This window comes from Denticeps clupeoides, chromosome 15, assembly GCF_900700375.1.
Source record: "Denticeps clupeoides chromosome 15, fDenClu1.1, whole genome shotgun sequence".
Taxonomy (NCBI): domain Eukaryota; kingdom Metazoa; phylum Chordata; class Actinopteri; order Clupeiformes; family Denticipitidae; genus Denticeps; species Denticeps clupeoides.
The window spans coordinates 9419406-9438401 of NC_041721.1; the positions used below are offsets into that span (position 1 = coordinate 9419406).

Sequence of the window (18996 nt, forward strand, 5' to 3'; positions counted from 1 at the left end):
TAGTCTGGTTTATTTTATATATACGTGTGTGTGTGTTGTATGTGTATAATATTGCATGACATTAGTAAACCAGGTAAATAATGTGGTGGTTTTATTTAGCCGCCCTTTAAACGTGGTCACGCTACAACATCTGGCAACCCCAGCAAGAGGAATTTCTCAAGGAATTCCGATCGCAAACTTTTAACCGTCCGGTTAAAGCAGCTCTTCTTCGCGCTTTCTGCTAATTATCTTTCATTTTTTTGCACTTTGTAATGAATGAAAGTTTCTGTTAGATGCTACTTTTCCGCATAGCGTTCGTGTGGGAGCCGAGGAGTTCCCTGGCTGCTACGTGGCGGCGCGTTTGCGGGGAGGGCTGTTTGTTTAGCGGGATGGCGGTCAGGAGCGGGCTCTGCCGACTCAGCAGCTGCGAATTATAAAGGACGTCCACGGTGCGATGGGGGGAATAAAATAGCCGGCTTCACTTCACTTTAATCTAGCTGCTTGTCGAGCTCCAAACTTCCTGCGGACCAGTCAGGTCTCCAGACGCCGAGAGATGACGAACAGCGCGGCGAAACCGAGAAAAAACAGGGCGTCGGAGGAAACGAGCAGCGGCGCGGAGGCCGAGCGACAGGAGAGGCGAGCGGGGAGAGCCGGGCTGAGCTCCGCGGCCTGCCTGCTGTGCGCGTCTGTGTGCGCGGTGCTGGCCTGGTGAGTACCGCGGCGTACCCCGCGAACCCCGTTCGGTCCGCTTCACTTCTCCCCCAACGTCCCCCCTCTTCCACCCCGCAGCGTCGTCGTGCGGCAGAACGCCCGGCTCGCCGAGGTGGAGGAGAAGTTCGCGCTCCTGCTGCCCGGGAGGACCGCCGGCTGCTCGGAGCTGGAGCGGAGACTCGGGACGCTGTCCGAAAAGGTTGGTGTGGTCGTGCGATGAATTATTCATTCGAAATGTAAAAAAAAAAGCAAAATCCCACAACAAGGTCAGTGCAGACAAAATTAGGCCGACACATTCAAAAGTTTGGGGTGATTTTATAAATGTCTTTTTTTTTTTTTTTTTTTGGACTGGAGACACACGTTTTGTCCATGAAAGAGACATCAAATGGGTCAAAATTCCAGTCCAGACATCTTTCATGTTGTAACCGGCTGGCATCTGGCTGTTAATGATGGAATAGTCTTGAATTGTCTTCCTGTGTTCATTAACCCAAGTCTGGGCAAAAAAAAAGGCTAAATTCTCACTGTAACGGCATATAGAGCATCAGCAGACTTTGGCAATGACTGTTTATTATTCTTGTTGTTTTTTTTTAATGAAAAATAAACAATAACCCTAATCATTAATTATTTTACATGATTTACTTCAGCTTACATTACATTATTTTGAGGTTCATTTAGCAAGTGTTGTATTCTGGACAGGGCCCTACACAGGCCCTACACTTATTAAGGGTATATATACGGTACAGGCCAAAAGTTTGGACACCTTCTCATTTAATGTGTTTTCTTTATTTTCATGACCATTTACGTTGGTAGATTCTCACTGGAGGCATCAAAACTATGAATGAGCACATGTGGAGTTATGTACTTATGTACAAAAAGTGGAGACCTGACCTCCACAGACCTGAACCCAATCGAGATGGTTTGGGGTGAGCTGGACCGCAGAGTGAAGGCAAAGGGGACAACAAGTGCTAAACACCTCTGGGAACTCCTTCAAGACTGTTGGAAAACCATTTCAGGCGACGACCTCTTGAAGATCATCGAGAGAATGCCAAGAGTGTGTAAAGCAGTAATCAGAGCAAATAAACTAGAATATGTTATTTTATTGTTAAGTACATAACTCCACTGGTGTTCATTCATAGTTTTGATGCCTTCAGTGTGAAGCGTCATGAAAATAAAGAAAACACATTGAATGAGAAGGTGTGTCCAAACCTTCTGTTTATACATACTCACAAGCACACAAAGACGACACATTGTCTTATGTGCAGCTGGACGCCTCCAGGATCAGGCTAGAGGAGGCTCAGTCCGCCCGCGCGGTGACCAGAGTGAAACAGGACGTCGCCTCCCTCCAATCCGCCGTCGCAGCAGTGGAGAAGGAAGAGTTCGCAGCGTCTCTGGGCATTCAGCAGGTCAGCGGGCGCTTCCAGAACGTCACCGAGACGTGGGAGGGCAGCCTGGCCGTCGTGATGGCCGACCTGGTGGAGCTGAAGGCCGAATCGCGCACGTCGCATGGGCGTATGATGGAGAGCGTGAACGAGGCAGACCAGCAGCTGCTGGCCCTGGCTGAGCGGATGGAGGAGTTGGAAGACAGCACGCGACGCAACGCCCGCGCCTTCGAGCGCACCGAGGAGGACGACGCCCAACGCGTCCAGGGCCAGCTGGACTGGAACACGCAGCAGGTGGCCAAGTTGCAGGACCGGTTGGCCCAGCTGGCCCAGCAGGACGCTGAACTTCTGCTGAAGCTGGAGGAGCATGTTCCTCGTGCCCGGAAGTGCGAGGAGCAGCTGCCAGTCGTGGAGGAGGCCGTGCGCTCCATCCTCAGACTCAGTGCGGGGCTGAGCTCCACAGAGAGGCGGGTGGAGGAGGTCAGCCTGCAGGTCCTGGGGCTGGAGGACAGCATGCTCAAGGGCCTGTCCCAAGCTCTGGAGCTCAGGCAGGAGCTGGATGCCCTGCAGATGCATGACAGTGGCCACTCAGTAGGCGAGGAGATCGACGTCATCATAGGCCAACTGCAGGAACTGAGGAGCGAAAAGATCAAGTTCAATGAGCAGAGGGATATTTTGATAACAGAGGAACCATCGTTGGAACCTGAACTACAAGATGATCTTTCAAAGGCAGAACAGCCAGTGCCCCAATTTTGATTGAATAATTGGACACAGACTGAGATTATTTTTGTTGTGTATGCTTAATATTTGTTCATTGTAATTGTTTTTTTATTATTGTGCACACTAGGTAGAATACACTCCCCTGTAGGACCTGAGCAGGTTTGACTATGGCATTTGCACAACTTTTCCTCTCATGGAACTTCCCCAATATCTCAAAACAATCAGAGAGAACCTGCTTCTGCCTCTGAATCTCTAGCTTTTCTGTGATCCAAGTGGTTAGAATGGCTTAAAATTCAGATCTTTGTGCTATGAACCCATTACAGTTTGTTACAACCATTACTGGTGACAAAAACACAACTCACGACGACCAAGGCCGGGTCTGGTGAACTAAGCGCTTATCACTTGTCTAAGGAACATCCTTATCAGGTGGAGAACACTGAGCACCAAGCTGTCAGTAGCTGATCCAGTACAAATGGATCACCAAGAGCTGGCCACCTTATTTTTGTTGCTGAATTGCCCATATCCTGCTTATCAAGGTCATGTCATTTGGGAATTTGGAATCAAGTTCAACCGGATTTTTTTCCTTGTTGGCAACATGACCTCATATGTGTCTTATATATATACAGTACAGGCCAAAGGTTTGGACACACCTTCTCACTAAATGTGTTTTCTTTATTTTCATGGTCATTTACGTTGGTAGATTCTCACTGAAGGCATCAAAACTATGAATGAACACATGTGGAGTTATGTACTTAACAAAAAATAGCTGAAAACATGTTTTATATTCTAGTTTCTTTGCTCTGATTACTGCTTTGTACACTCTTGGCATTCTCTTGATGAGCTTCAAGAGGTCGTCACCTGAAATGGTTCTCCAACAGTCTTGAAGGAGTTCCCAGAGGTGTTTACCACTTGTTGGCCCCTTTGCCTTCACTCTGCGGTCCAGCTCACCCCAAACCATCTGGATTGGGTTCAGGTCCGGTGACTGTGGACGCCAGGTCTCCACTTTTTGTTAAGTACATAACTCAGTGCCTTCAGTGAGAATCTACCAATGTAAATGGTCAGGAAAAAAAAGAAAACACATTGAATGAGAAGGTGTGTCCAAACTGATGTACTGTACTGTATATATATCTAAAAGTACTCAGTTATCTCAGTTCCTTATTCTATCACTGATATTATAGTCAAAAGGTTAAGGTTTGTGTTGCTTTTTTTTCATTTATAACAAAAAATAAAAAGAATGAATTTTGATATTCTAATGTGTTTGATCTTGTGTGTGTGAATTAGTTGGCTGTACATTGGTACTTAAATTCTGATTAAATCTGCTTTCCTCATCCTTTGCAGTGTGAGGACCTTCAGGCAACGCTGGGAACGCTGGAGGACCAGATTCCCCATGCAGTCGTGTCAGATTTGGAGAAAGATGTGACCCAGCTGAAGGCCTGGTCCACAGGACTGACCAAGAAGAGGCAGCAGTTCCAGGAGAGACTGTCTGCTCTGGCCCAGGCAGTGGAGAGCATTGAAGATCGCACTTCCACCATCACTACTGATGTCACTGCCAAAGTGTCCCTGGTGCGCACTGACGTCCGGCGGATGGGGGGCCTGGAGTCAGATGTGGAGTCGCTGTTGACCAAAACAGGGCAGCTGGAGGAGAGGTTAGCCCAAGCTGAGAAAACGATGGTCAGACGTATCGGAGATCTCCTGGCCGGCAGCATTGACCGCGTCTCGAATCTGAAGAGCGCATCGGAGAGGAACACCCAGAGCCTGGAGCAGATGCGCAAGCGAATCCCCGAGCTGGCTGCTGCTGACAGACGACTTGGAGAGCAACTGCTGGCCCTGGAGAGCGGGCGGGCGCGGCTGCTGAAGACTGTGACGTTTGCTGGAGACCTGAAGCCCAAAGTATTCACCATCCAGAAGGACTATGCCGCCCTGGAGCCTCAGCTGGCCGACCTGACCCTGAGGATTGGGAAAGTTGCCGAGGACTTGATGAGGCATGAGCAGGACCTCGCCCAGCTCAAGGAGAACGTAGCAAACCTCAGCTCGGTGCATGGAGACAATAGAGAGGTTCACCCATGGGCTTCTGCACCCTCCCACCTCAGTGACCTGACTGGCAAAAATACCCAAAAAGACGAGCTGTAGGACAGACCAGAACCTTTATAAAGATAGTACCATACATTTAGGACTGCTGTGAGGTGTGAGTTTTAAAGCAAATCTTTATATATCAGAGGTTGTTGTTTTTTTGTGTTTCATTTCAAAATGTACCTTACCTGTAAGGTACATTTTTTAGTTACGGAAACAAGTGACCTCTATCCGCAATATAAAGATTTTTGAGACGTGCTAGTAATCTATCTGCGGAAGAGAAGAACCTGACTAGAAATTAGATTTTCAACCAACCTGTGTGTGTGTGTTGCAAATCAACCTATGACATGAAGCATCTCAGAAATACTTATCTTATTCTCCAAAGCTTAATGACAAATGGAAGCCATTTGATCTCAACCAAAGACCGATAATAGAATGTTTTGGCAGAATGTTTGTGAAGAAAATGGCTTACTATTAATTAAGTCTCTGTTTATACTATTAGTTTATCAGGAGTTGGATGCAGCTTTAATCATATTAAACCTACTAAAGTAGTGATGATGATTTTAAGTTTATACTTTAAATGTACGTTCACTGTATTATTGTCATCTTATTTCAATATGCTACTGTTAAATTATTACTGCATTGTTAAATGTGACACTGATTTGGCTTGGGAACATAAACACTAGTAGTTTTAATTAAGCAGTGGCAATTTTTTTTGGGAAATAAGATGGCTTACTACATTTTATTGAATTAGATTAACATTACTACATTTTATTGAATTAGATTAACATGATTATCCCTAATTTTTTTGTCAAATAAGCCAATAAGTCTCTACTATACACTGTAATGTAATGGGATCTTGAGGTTGTGTGCCTTAATGCCTTATCCTTTGTGCCCCGTTCCTCAGGACTACCCTCTCACCCTCTTCTAAATACTCATATATCAATATTTTTGCTGGTTTTTGTCATAAATCACGTAATCAACTTGAGCCCTTTATAAAAATGAGTAAACATTCAACAATTTTCAGGACTTGAAAAATCACTTGAAGACCCAGTTTGAGAAATGATGCCCATGCCTGTGTGTGTGTGTGAAATGTAACTTTTGCATTTGGCAAAGTACATGATCTGTGTCGTGTTGTTTTTTTAAATAAATAATTCCAACATAAATGTATATTTTTTATTCTACAATTTGAGACCGGTTGTGTACACTGTGTACATGTTACTTGTTTTTTAACTTTATAACAACAGCCGAAGTTGTGAATGTGACTTTTTTTTTTTTTTTTTTATTAAAACAAAGAGCAGAAAAATTCAAAACAGTCAGGAAATTATAAAATAACCCTTTAAATGTGAGAAAAATGTACAGTGCCCTTTTCTCCTCAGGATCTAAAGTCTCTTGAAGCACCAATGTCCTTCACCTAAAAAAACAGAATCCACCTCTCCACCAACATGACACAAGCTATCTATCAATTCTCTTCTGCTGCTTCCTCTTCAGCTTCTTCTGCAGCATCTTGTCTTTGATGCTCCTCTGCTTCTGTGTCCAGCAGAGCCATTTTGGCCACCAAGTCTTGCACAGTTCCTCTGAGCTGCTGCAGGTCCCTGACCGCCCCGCTCATGACCTCAACATCACCCAGGGCGTTCACCTGCTTCTCCACAGCCTCCAGCTGCTGGCTGACAGAGGAGACCTGGCTCTGGGTGTCGCCCAGAGAGGCTACGCTGCTCCGGAGCTCCACCAGGCTCCCCTGCAGTCCCTGCAACTCCTCCTGGAGCGTCTGCCTGGCCCTCTCAGCAGCCTGGCTCTGAGCCACCAGAGCGCTTTCGAGGGAGTCGGACTTGGAGAGGATGGCTTCCAGTTTGCCGTTCTGCTCCCCTGTGGAGGACAACAGAGACTCGGTGCGTTCCTCTACCGCCTGGACCCTGTGCTCCAGCTCATCTGATCTCTGCTCTGCTTTGGACATCTCCCCTCGCAGCTCCTTCTCCAGGCTTTCGACGGCCTCGGCGGCCTGCTCCTGTCCGCTCTGAAGGCTCTGGGTCTTGTCAGAGAGCCCCTGAAGACTGGCAAGAGAAGAGGTCACCTCCTGCCTCAGAGCCCCAGCTGTGCTCTGCACCGACGCCCTCACCGACTCGATCTCCTCTGACAAGGAGGCCACTTCCTTGTTTCTGGTCTGGAGCTCCGTGCCTACGGAGGCAATCTGCTCCCTCAGCACCCCGGTGTTACCCTCTGCAACTTGGTTGGCGGTGTGGAGTTCCGCGATCGCGTTGCCCATGGCTTGAAGTTCCTGCTTGAGGAGCACCGGGTTCTCCCGCTCCTCCACGCGCTTCTGAAGCTCCTGCAACTGGCTCCGCGCCTCCCCCTGCTCCTCAGCAAACTCCTTCACGCTGCCGGCGATGGAGCGGCTCAGCTCAGCCAGCCGGTCCTCCACCGTGCGCTCCAGCGAGGCGAAGTCCCGCTCCCGTGCTTCCTTGACCTCGAGGATGCCCTGAGAGAGGTCGCGCAGGATCTCGTTCTGCAGCTTCTGCAGCACCTCCTCCAGCCGCTGTGTCTCCCGCTCGCCCTTACGCACCGCGGCACCCAGACTCTGCAGCTCTGCCTTCCCGGAGCCCTCCGCGGTCACCAGGGCGCCGCGCAGGGAGTCCACCTTCAGCCACAGGAACAAAGAGAGAGAAAGCGATAGGGGAGAGGCAGGGTCAGAATATTTTAGAGAGCTGAAAAACCTGCTACAGTTCGCAGTAAAGCGGACGTTCTCCGAACTTGCCACCTAGGGAGCACCACCGTTGTGAAGTCTGAAGTGAGCCACAAAGCAAAGTGGCAAAGTGGCCTTGTTAAACAATCATCCGTTCGACGAAGGTTTAATCCTGGACCTGTTGACATTTTCCACTCCTTCAAAAAATTATACGAAGAGCTTGCGGCACAAGGGAGGATAAAGAACATTCAATCACATTTAGTGAATTAAATTCATATTCTTTTGACCCATATCACTTCAATTACACCAGTGATAACAGTACTCAGTATAAAGTTTTATGTGACCTGGACTCAGGGACGTCAAGTTATGAAGCAGACAAAACAGCAGATAAAATGACATTCATTTATGTTAAGAGGCAGCTCCAGTTTGCTTTAAACAGCTCGTTTCTGCTACGAATCAGACTGGATTCATCATAAAGACGAATGTTTTCCACTCTGCACATTTACATTTACAGCATTTATCAGACGCCCTTATCCAGAGCGACTTACAATCAGTAGTTACAGGGACAGTCTCCCTGGAGCAATTTAGGGTTAAGTGTCTTGCTCAGGGACACAATGGTAGTAAGTGGGATTCGAACCTGGGTCTTCTGGTTCATAGGCGAGTGTGTTACCCACTAGGGTACTACCACCCTGCACGAGTTGTTTGGTTTGCTTCATAAAACGTAAACCCATTAAATGGTGTAAAAGCCCATATTGTTCCTGTGGTGTGAACATAACAGAAGAAGGGGTTACTTCTGCCAGCAGATCTAGCAACTGTGAAATACAGTACCAGTGAAAAGTTTGGACGCACCCGCTCTGTGGCGGTTATGGAGACTAAGACGGAGCCATTTTGAAGAATCCAATGCACCAGGAGAAAGTGAAGTATGTTTGATGAATCTGTATTTCTTTTTTATGAAGGTGATTAGATGAAGGTGATTAGATGTGACATGTGACACACCACTGCACAGCGCCCAGTGAAATGTGGTCTCTGCATTTAACCCGTCCCCTGAGGTAGCAGTGGAGCAGTGTGTGGGGACGGCACTGACGGGATCGACTTTGAGTTTCCACTTTTAACCGACAGTGTAGCACCTCCGGTGAAATAATCTGGTTTAACTCGACCGTGTTTCGAACATTCATAACATTAATAGCCTAATAACCTCAGGCAATGGAATGTCCCTAGACCCGACAGAGGCACAGACATTCAACTGTTTGGTTAAGAGGCGCTGCTGTGATAAAACCACACAGACGGCTCAACATCAGCGCCACAACAGATTACGGTCGGGGGCACAGCCAAGGATGCATTTTATTGAACGTGTACAAAAAAATGACGCAGGCACTAAAGCCTTTGGTCCTGGGACTTTCGTTTTACCACTACAAGCCAGGGGGACAATTCGAAATATGTAACCAATCAGACTTGATGTAACTACAAAGGCTCAGACCTGGGCAGTCACTTCAACCGTCTTCTACTGTACGGGTTTTATGTGTGATATTGTAATGCTGTGTTTTGTCCCGCAACCACAAAGGACCCAGCACTAAGGTAACTCAGGGATGGATTCTTCTTCTTACATGGACACCAGACATGACGTGCAGACCTTATTTTTTTTGTGTGATCATTAAGCAAATGCGGAGCTTGCAGAGTAAATCTGGACTCGTCGGTGAATGAATGGATGACTGAAACCCCGAATTGATCGGACTTGGTATGTCAGAGCTATATAGAGTTTAGGTAAAGACATTTTGAGTCCTTTTTTCAGGGTGGGGGGCTTTTGGAACGACCGTGTCCCTCTGCAGTGCCAACTCATCAGTTCTGGGGGGAGGGGACGTCCTCTCTGGTTCTCTGCTTCATTTCCTGTCTGTGGAGCCCTTCTGGTTTCTGGGGGTCCGTGAGTGGAACTGTACCCCCCCCCCCTCCCCACATAAAGCTGAATAAAGTCGTACCTGCTGAAGGACGACGTCCTCCTTCTGCGCCGCCCTGCGCTCCGACTGCTCGCATGTGGCGCGGACCTGGGCGACCTCGGCCAGGACCTGCTGCAGGTAGAAGGACGCGAATCCCGCGGCGGCGGCCACGCAGAGGTAGGCCAGCGCGGACAGGAGCTTCGCGCCGGAGCCCGAGGCCGGCCGGACAGCCTTCTGGCTTCTCCTCGCCGCGTCATCCTGCGGCGGCGGCGGCGGCGGCGGCGGCGTCTTGTCGCTGGAGCTCGACGTGCTCTTGGTCCTGTGCTTCGTCGTCATGTCTGAGGAGAGTGAGGACCCTCCCGTCCAGAATGAAGGTCCGTGGGGAGGAGGGCGGAGGAGCAGGGGCGTAACTCCGCCACGCAACTCTCCCAACAACTCTCCAACAGTGACCCACAACCGACGCAGAGCTGTGAAAATCATTAATATGCATTAATATACATTAATAAAAGCGGCAGCGCAGTTATCCGACCTGAAACTAACTTCACCGCAGTCCACGAAACTGGAAACTCTTCTGCATCCAAAGGCGTGTCCTGTCGGATTGTCCTACCTTGTCAGAATTTCCTACCGCAGCATATTTTATAGCGACTGTTCCTGCCAGCTGTACAAATGCGACGTGTAACTTGTTTATATAATAACTATACTATTACACTGTTCATAAACCACAAGTAGTATGTTGTGAAAAACCCATCACCCATCAGATTGTCCTACCACCACTGTTTTATCTGGTTGAATATTAATTATGACACTTTATTGTCCATAAACCACTCAGAAACACAAGAAATGGGTGCTCTACTTAGCGTCTTTTCCTTGAACTAATCCAACTAAACTTTGAAAACCGTGCGACAGCAGCATGCGTTTATGGAAGTGCGCATGCGCGGTTGCCTTTGGTAGGACGTTTCGATAAGTAGGAAGAAATGATAGAACACCGGTTTTGGATGAGGTAAAACCAACCGCAGAAGAAAGTGAGCAGCAACGTGTGTATATATGTACAGGAATCACAACACAACCACGAACACAATTTGCCGCAGAGATTCAAATATATTAATTCAGGTCTTCAGAGAAAACGCGACTTTAATATGACCCAAGAAACCTTCAAAAACGTACCAAAACGCACCTCGTGTTATCTTTGATGTGAAAGCCTCGTACGGAGTGGTATGGCCAAGATGTCGCTGGGTTCCTGGGTTCCATAATTGTCGCAAATAAGTCAGCTTCATCAGTTTCAAATACACGAAGTTCAACAGAAACACAGTTCATCAATAAGTCAAGAATTATTTAATGAAAAGCAATAATGCCAGAGCAATTATGAATGAATGAATGAATGAATGAATGAATGAATGAATGAATGAATGAATGAATTCTTATTTAGAATGAAATATAACATGAAATGGAAACAATTACATTATTTCAATAATCTTCCATTGCTTTGAGTGTGAATTTATCAATACTTACATATCACCATTTTGTGTTGTTGTTAACGTTTCTCTAGCATTTTCCTGAAAGTTCTGCAAAAAGTCAAAAAGTATCAAAAAGTTCATACATTCTTCCGAATGTCCTGGCGGCCCCTAGTGGACGTTTTTTTGGTAATTGCGTCAAGAAAATATTTTATTGTCATCCCAGCCATCGACACAGTACGCAGGGAAACGAGACAGAGTGCAGCAGACTGCATAAATCATGTTTGTGAATATTTACAACAACGCAGCTAGTTCTTTAGTCTAGTTTACTTCATTGTGACGCACAGCAGGTCACTTTCACAGCACACACAACGAATTGTGTCCTCTGCATTTAACCAATGGGCAGCCAAGAAAGGCACCCAGGGAGCAGTGCGTAGGGACAGAAAATGATCGAGGGGACCTCAGTGGTACCTTGGCAATTCGGGATTTGAACCAGCAACCTTGCAATTATGGGTCTGCTTCCCTACCTGTGAGGCCACCACTTCACCCAAGGAATAATGCAGCTGACTAACTAAGACAAACAACAGTAATGTTTTGTGTGCAAAACATGGTTATAATATTAGTATTATTTGTATTAAGCAAAATTTTGCTTACCTCATATTTTCAGCCAGGTATTGTGGACAGCAATTGGACATCAATCCATGTCATTACACATCACATTTTAGGCAAATATTACAATTGCAAGCTTGGCACACTTATCCTTGGCCAGTTTCACCCATTCCTCTTTGCAGCACCTCTCAAGCGTCGATGTACTTTACTTTACTTTACTTTACTTTACTTTACTTTACTTTATTTGGCAGACGCTTTTATCCAAAGCGACTTACAATGGGAAGACACCAGCAATTCTCGTTCGATTTCTATAGAATATCAAGTATACAAACTAAGAGCCCTGATAAGGCTTAGACTTGTCATTGAAGAACATGCTCGGAGAGTGTTGGGAGCTAGACTAAGAAAAATTATAATGTATTTATACATTTTGTATTTGTTTGTTAAATGTGTATGCATGTGTATGTGTTAAATTTGTCTGTAATATTTTTGGAATAAGAGGGTTTTCACCTTCTTCTTAAAAGTGGTGATAGTCTCGGCTAGTCGTGTGGAGGAGGGCAGGTTGTTCCACCAGCCAGGGACAACAACGGAGAACAGACATGATTGGAATCGGAGACCCCGTGAAGAAGGAATTTTTAGTCTCCTTTCGTTTGCCGATCTGAGAGAGCGTGTAGGAGTGTATCTAGGTAGTAGTGTGTTGATGTAGGAGGGCGCAGTTCCATTTACAGCCCTGTAGGCAAGCATCAAGGATTTGAACTCAATGCGAGCAGCTACCGGGAGCCAGTGGAGGGAGGTAAGAAGAGGTGTAACATGGGTGTATTTTGGCTGATTGAAGATGAGGCGGGCTGCCATATTTTGGACCATCTGGAGTGGTTTTATGGTGACTGCAGAGGCTCCAGCCAGGAGAGAGTTACAGTAGTCGAGTTTGGAGATGACCATTGCCTGGACGAGGAGCTGCGTAGCCTGTTGTGAGAGAAAAGGCCGAATCTTGCGAATGTTGTAGAGAGTGAACCTGCAGGATCTGGAGATCGCAGCAACATGATGGTTCAAACTCAGTTTGTTATCTATCCAAACTCCAAGGCTTTTTGCAGATGCCGTGGGTGTTAACAATAGCGATCCAATTTGAATTGAGATAAACGGGTGTCTATATAGTCTATAGTCTATGTAGTAGAGTAATTAAATTGAATAAAACTAATATAATAAAGATATAAACAAACAGAATAAGTTAGGTACAAAAATCATATAAGACACCACCTCACACTGGGTCGAAGGCATAAGAATAACTGTTCTGGGGTTTATATAGACACCCGTTTATTTCAGGGCTCAAGTTGAAGTCCCTAAATGCATTATGCGCATTAAAAACGATCACGCATTTCATTGTAAATTATTTCAGCAATGTTCTTAAAACATAATAAACCAAGCAATTTATTAAAACAGAGTGGGGAAAAAAGTTGAAAACGCTTTTGTTGTTTTCTTGGTGCATTTGTATAATCCTAACGCTTCACACCAGTGTACTTCGTACTACCACTTACGGTGGTAGTAGCCTAGTGGGTAACACACTCGCCTATGAACCAGAAGACCCAGGTTCAAATCCCACTTTCTACCATTGTGTCCCTGAGCAAGACACTTAACCCTGAGTTGCTCCAGGGTTCCAATCAGTGTAACTACTGTTTGTAATTCGCTCTGATAAATGCCGTAAATTCAAAGCTACAATTCCAGAAGTCCCGCCCTCACGCCGGAATGGGCGTGGCTCCAACAAGCCAATCACGACCTTCGGACGCGTCGCCCAGGCTCCCGCCTCCCCGCCGCAGAACTTGTCTGGATGTTTCCTGCCAAAGCCGCGCCGTTGAAAATGGCCGCAAAGAAGGCGGCGAAACGGCGCTTCACGGACGAAGCGCTCCTTAACAGGTGGAATCTGGATTTTTATCTGTCCAAGGCGCTGGATGCCTTTCGGAAAGATGAATATACAGAGTTTTGCGAGATCCGAAATATCTTGCAAAGTAAGTTTCGACCTAGCCGCTTAGCACAGTTGCTAGTAGGCTACGTTTGCGTTGTGTTTATTTTGTATGAACGCATGTGTATATGATTAGCAGAACAGTAAGATATTCTGTACGGCGGTGTTGCATGCAGTTTTTACTCACCTCGGTTAAGAGTAAAGTATGGGATCTCTGCATAGGGATCGTTGCGGAAGATTATAATTTTTTTTAAATATTACATTTCATTTTGTTTCCAGGTTTGTTGGCAAGGCCAGTCGAAGGCAGTGGTGACCTGACTATAAAGTTGTTTCTTCTTCAGTTTCTCTCTCGGATAAATGATGGAGACAAGCTTGGTAAGAAGTAATAAAATATGTGTGAGGGATAATCTACATCGAGTGTAAGTTGTTCCACTTTAAAAGATAATAGAGGTCTGTAATTTTCATTATTGGTGCCCTTCAACTGCAACAGAGGAGAAACAGAGGATAAAAATCATACAATGTGGTTTTATAAAAAAATGTATTTGTATAATGGTGCAGAAAATAAGCATTTGGTCAATAGCAAAAGTTGTACTTGATTGGCAGAGGTCAAATGTTTCCTGTAGGTTTTCACCAGATTTGCACACACTGTAGCTGCTGTTTTGGCCCATTCTCCCATGCAGATCTTCTCAAGAGCTGTGATGTTTCGGGGTTGTCACCAAGCACAAAATGGGGCAGTGGTGGCCTAGCGGGTAAGGAAACCGGTTTGAATCCTGATATGCCAAGGTGCCACTGAGCAAAGCACCGTCCCCACACATTGCTACCTGGGCGCCTTTCATGGCTGCCCACTGCTCACTAATGGTGATTGGTTAAAAGCAGAGGACACATTTCATTACCGTGTACTGCAGTGTTTCACAATGACAATCACTTCATTTCACAGATCCTCTATTGGATTGAGGTCCGGTGACTGTCTAGGCCACTCCCATCACCTTGTAATGCTTTTTTTTACGTGGCCACTCCTTCCTTGCCGGGGTGGTGTGTTTGTGATCATTGTCAAGATTGAAAGATCCAGCCATGTTTCATCTTCAATGATCTCACTGATTGAAGGATGTTTTTGCCTAAAATCTCATGATACTTGGCCCCATTCATCCTTTCCTTAATACAGATCAGTCGTCCTTATATAAAGAAATTCTTTTTTAAAAATCATACAATGTGATTTCCTGTATTTTCACATTCCATCAGTTGTAGTGTACCTATGATGAACTTTACAGACCTCTGTCAGAAAAACTTGCATGGTCTGCGGCTGCCAAATAACTTTTTTTTTTGCCCCACTGTACTAAGGTTTACTATTATTATTATAATAACCTATTACTGAAGCAAAATCTTTCTTATACTGCACTCAAAACATGTCACTAATTCAGGGGTATAGTTACCAATCCAGTCCTTATAATTAATAAAGGTTGGTAAGCTGTTATCTGGTGTCTAATCCCACTATCATCTGCTTTATTTGTGTTTTTTAGATGTTGCATTTGAGTCTGAAGGCTCAGAAACTCCTCTGGAGTCAGCGTTGGCAGTGTTGGAGAGTATTTGTGCTGAAGTGGATGTGCCACAAAATAACCTGGAAAGGGTTCACACTGCAATCAAGGAGATGGTAAAGTTCAGAAGAACAGCATTGAACAGCATTTCTTCCTTCATATATATATGTGTGTGTGTGTGTGTTTCAGCTTGTGGTTGTTTGTATAAAAAGCCAAGCTTTTGCCAAAGCGAAGGAGATGTTGCAAAAACACTTCCCCAGAGAGAAGGATCAAACAGTAAAAGTGAGTTTAATTGTGGAATGTAGCCTTGGAATTACAGTACAGGCTAAAAGTTTGGACACACCTTCTCATTCAATGTGTTTTCTTTATTTTCATGACCATTTACGTTGGTAGATTCTCACTGAAGGCATCAAAACTATGAATGAACACATGTGGAGTTATGTACTTAACAAAAAAGGTGAAATAACTGAAAACATGTACGTGTGTGTGTAATATATATAATCACATCACACATTATATTCTAGTTTCTTCAAAATAGCTGCCCTTTTCTCTGATTACAGCTTTACACTCTTGGCATTCTCTCGATGAGCTTCAAGAGGTCGTCACCTGAAATGGTTTTCCAACAGTCTTGAAGGAGTTCCCAGAGGTGTTTAGCACTTGTTGGCCCCTTTGCCTTCACTCTGCGGTCCAGCTCACACCAAACCATCTCGATTGGGTTCAGGTCCGGTGACTGTGGAGGCCAGGTCTCCACTTTTTGTTAAGTACATAACTCCACATGTGTTCATTCATAGTTTTGATGCCTTCAGTGAGAATCTACCAATGTAAATGGTCATGAAAACAAAGAAAACACATTGAATGAGAAGGTGTGTACAAACATTTGGCCTGCACTATATGTTGTAGTGAACATAGTCGTTATGTGGAGCACGTTGTTTTATTTTATGATTTATTCATAAAATATTTACTTTCAGACCAAGATGCTGTGGAATCTGGTGAAAAGTGGCTGTAGTGATCAGTCAGTGCTGATGCACCCATCCTACAGCCAGTTCAGGCAGGACATGCTGGACTTTATTGAGAGAGTGTATACTATCCCTCAACCTTTTTTGTCCAAGGTAGTTCATAAAGAAAAACCCCAGAGCTCCCCTAGCCGCATCTCACAATGCAGCTATTGTTCTCGCAGGAGTGTGTTTCAAATGTTTGTGTCCCTTGTAGCTGCTTTCCCGTATAAACAATGTTGCTTTTGGAGAACCTCGCACTGGCAAGACGTTTCCGACTGCGAGCCCAGAGAACAACAGCAGTACGACAGAGAGCCACAGCAATCACAGTAATAGTCTGCAAACAGCCACAACCACAGAAACCAGGTACATGCATGTTATATTTCATTATTAATAATCATATTCTTCAGCAAAATATATTTACACATTACCTTGTACAGCACCTTGTACAGCTGGTTGTTTAAAGAGGTTCAATAAATAAACTGAACTGGAACTTTTGTTCTATCCACTAGTTCAGAATTCCAGTCCCAATGCAGAGGTAAACGATTGTCGTTGAATCTGCTGATGAAAGTTTATGCGAAGCTGCAGCAGTCCCAGGGAGTCCAGACCCCCTTCTCTGAATTGTATTGTGGAGATTCTTGCCTGAATGAGCTCAACCTCCGTCTCACGGAGACCCCTGTAGAAATGTTCGAGTCAGCGGATGAAGGGGGGAGCTCGCAAGCTGAGCCGCATGAAGAGGCTGACCGAGGGCAGGAATTTCCAATGGACACAGAACCTGCCGAGGCTGCAAATGCTGAGTTTAAGGAGGCAAGGCCGCAGGCTGACTTGGTTCAGTGGAACAGCAAGACCGACTCTCAAAGTCTCGTGGCCGACCACACGGGGCCCTCAAATGCTCCTAACAACTCAGATGGGAGAGCGCAGACCCCACCCCCAAGCGCTCGGGACACCCCTAGAAATACCATAAGCAGCCAACCGGTCTGTGCTCCAGGTTTTATTCCTACACGCTACTGCACGGTGAATGTAGCTCAGCTGGTACTAGAGGATGACAGTCATGTCAGTGAGTCTGAGGGCGCTGACTCTCAAAAGTCCACTAGCATGACTAGGCCTGAGCTGGAGTGTCCATCCACCACTGGGGTGCTCCAGCAGACCATCACCCCTGAACGTGTTGCTCAGCACCCCCCAGAAGCCACCTCTGATTCCGAAACTACCGAACCCAACCCACCGCACAGAGACACAGCTAGTGAAGAGCCGTTCAGCTCAATGCCAGCAAACTCCCCCCCTGTAAGGAAACGGCGAGTTCAGCGAAGCGACAAACGGTGAGAAATGAGACCTGTTCTCGACTTGCGTCTGTTCTGCTAGTGTCTCTTCCCCCACCCCACCCCGTGGAGTATTAGTGTTTTAAACAGCAGTTGTTTTGCACTACAGGAACATGCTGAATGTATCTGGTGTCAGAGAAGACTGGAGTGATGAGGAATGTCTGTTTGAATGTTCAGCCAGTGGTAATTATTGCATCTAATATGTATAACGTTTATAATAGAACTACATGACAAATATTGTGGCTCCTGTAATTAACCTTGAATGTTTCTTACTTAACAGCCAGCAGAAATAGTTACAACAAAGGAAGAAAGAGGGTAAGAGGGGTTACAATAAAATATATATATATATATATATATATATTTATTTATTCTTAAACCTTGAACATGCAACCTTTTACTGTATATTTTATTATGAACCTCTTGCTTCAATCCTGCTTTTTTTGTGTTACCACAGAAATGGACTGACGAAGAGTCGGAGTGGGTGAAACAAGGTGTTGGTAAATTTGGAGAGGGCAAATGGGAAAAAATTCGCAACTCCTACCCATTCAAAGACCGTACAGCCGTCAATATTAAAGACCGATGGCGGACGATGAAGAAGAACCAGATCTGAAGGCTTTGTACATTTTGTAATTGTTTCTGGTTATTCAAGTGCGATCTACACTTTATTTTTTTCCAATAAAGTGAAAATGTTATTTTCAAACAGACATTGGAATATTAAAATAACAATTATAGTTTCCAGGGTAGGGTAGTGACACAGGTTCTGAACTGTCATTTGAACAGGAATGAGAAGTGAATATGTACAATCCCTGCTATTCTTTTGCAGGAGTTGTATGTTTATATTTATTCAGATGCCCAAGGGAATTGGTTTAGCGATGTAATCAATGTTATTATTCATGTATCAGCCGAAACTGTGATCCAGGATTATGTTTTCACATTTGAATACAATATTATTCCTTTAGGAACATAACACATGCACTGATGTTAAATATATGCACACATAAAAATTGCTGTAATTGCAATTTACCTTTTATTTTTATATATGTCTGATAACATCAGTCAATTTCTGATAACAGGTCATTTCACTTCATTTAATGACTGCAGTGGCACAAACAATTCAGGGAACAATCCAGTTGTGTTTTTTTTTTTTTTTTTTTTATCCTTTCTAGTGTTTTTCCTGTACGTTATGCAACTGAGGGGAAAGAAAACTTTGAATTAATGTTGCTTTAACTGCAAAATTATTTATTTTATTATTATTTTGTACATTTGCTGTACAGGAACTATTTTGTGCTGTGCCTTTTTGTTCATAATATAAGATGACTGAAGCTGAACCATAGGGGTAAATCACTCTTTCATTTACATTACATTACCACTTATTCCTAATTAGGGATGTGGTCGCTGAGGCCCTCCATAAAAAAAAATCTTTACAATTTGCACACCATGTCATGAAATATTAAAACAATCAAATTTTTTTGTTTTGATAATATAGATTGTAAAACTGGGGCTGTGGTGGCCTAGTGGTTAAGGAATCGGGCCCGTAATCAGAAGGTTGCCAGTTCAAACCCCTGATCTGCCAAGGTGTCACTGAGCCTGTCATGGCTGCCCACTACTCACCAAGGGTGATGGTTAAAAACAGAGTACATATTTCGCTGTGTCACCGTGTGCTGTGCTGCAGTGT

At 44.9% G+C, this 18996-nt stretch overlaps 3 protein-coding genes across 6 annotated transcripts; 2 read left to right on the forward strand and 1 right to left on the reverse strand.

Moving 5' to 3' along the window:
* Nucleotides 1–154: 154 nt before the first annotated feature.
* ikbip (IKBKB interacting protein) lies at nt 155–6014 on the forward strand. 2 transcript variants are annotated; one of them, XM_028955504.1, is made up of 3 exons: nt 155–687; nt 769–889; nt 4128–6014. In XM_028955504.1, the coding sequence occupies exons 1-3, from the start codon at nt 533–535 to the stop codon at nt 4917–4919; spliced, it is 1068 nt and encodes a 355-aa protein (XP_028811337.1). In that variant the 5' UTR covers nt 155–532; the 3' UTR covers nt 4920–6014. The 2 variants fall into 2 exon arrangements, with proteins under 2 accessions (XP_028811337.1, XP_028811336.1); XM_028955503.1 differs by lacking the exon at nt 4128–6014 and adding an exon at nt 1953–3502.
* Nucleotides 6015–6125: 111 nt separating this feature from the next.
* On the reverse strand, nt 6126–10069 carry ckap4 (cytoskeleton associated protein 4). Of its 2 annotated transcripts, XM_028955502.1 has the most exons (3): nt 10011–10069; nt 9513–9937; nt 6126–7494 (listed from the first exon to the last, which is right to left on the reverse strand). In XM_028955502.1, the coding sequence occupies exons 2-3, from the start codon at nt 9804–9806 to the stop codon at nt 6322–6324; spliced, it is 1467 nt and encodes a 488-aa protein (XP_028811335.1). In that variant the 5' UTR covers nt 9807–9937; nt 10011–10069; the 3' UTR covers nt 6126–6321. The 2 variants fall into 2 exon arrangements, with proteins under 2 accessions (XP_028811335.1, XP_028811334.1); XM_028955501.1 differs by lacking the exon at nt 10011–10069 and having other exon boundaries at nt 9513–10004.
* Nucleotides 10070–13348: 3279 nt separating this feature from the next.
* terfa (telomeric repeat binding factor a) lies at nt 13349–18649 on the forward strand. 2 transcript variants are annotated; one of them, XM_028954953.1, is made up of 11 exons: nt 13349–13527; nt 13761–13856; nt 14162–14230; nt 14999–15129; nt 15203–15295; nt 15982–16122; nt 16223–16371; nt 16518–17321; nt 17431–17504; nt 17602–17636; nt 17776–18649. In XM_028954953.1, the coding sequence occupies exons 1-11, from the start codon at nt 13350–13352 to the stop codon at nt 17929–17931; spliced, it is 1926 nt and encodes a 641-aa protein (XP_028810786.1). In that variant the 5' UTR covers nt 13349; the 3' UTR covers nt 17932–18649. The 2 variants fall into 2 exon arrangements, with proteins under 2 accessions (XP_028810786.1, XP_028810787.1); XM_028954954.1 differs by lacking the exon at nt 14162–14230.
* Nucleotides 18650–18996: the final 347 nt, after the last annotated feature.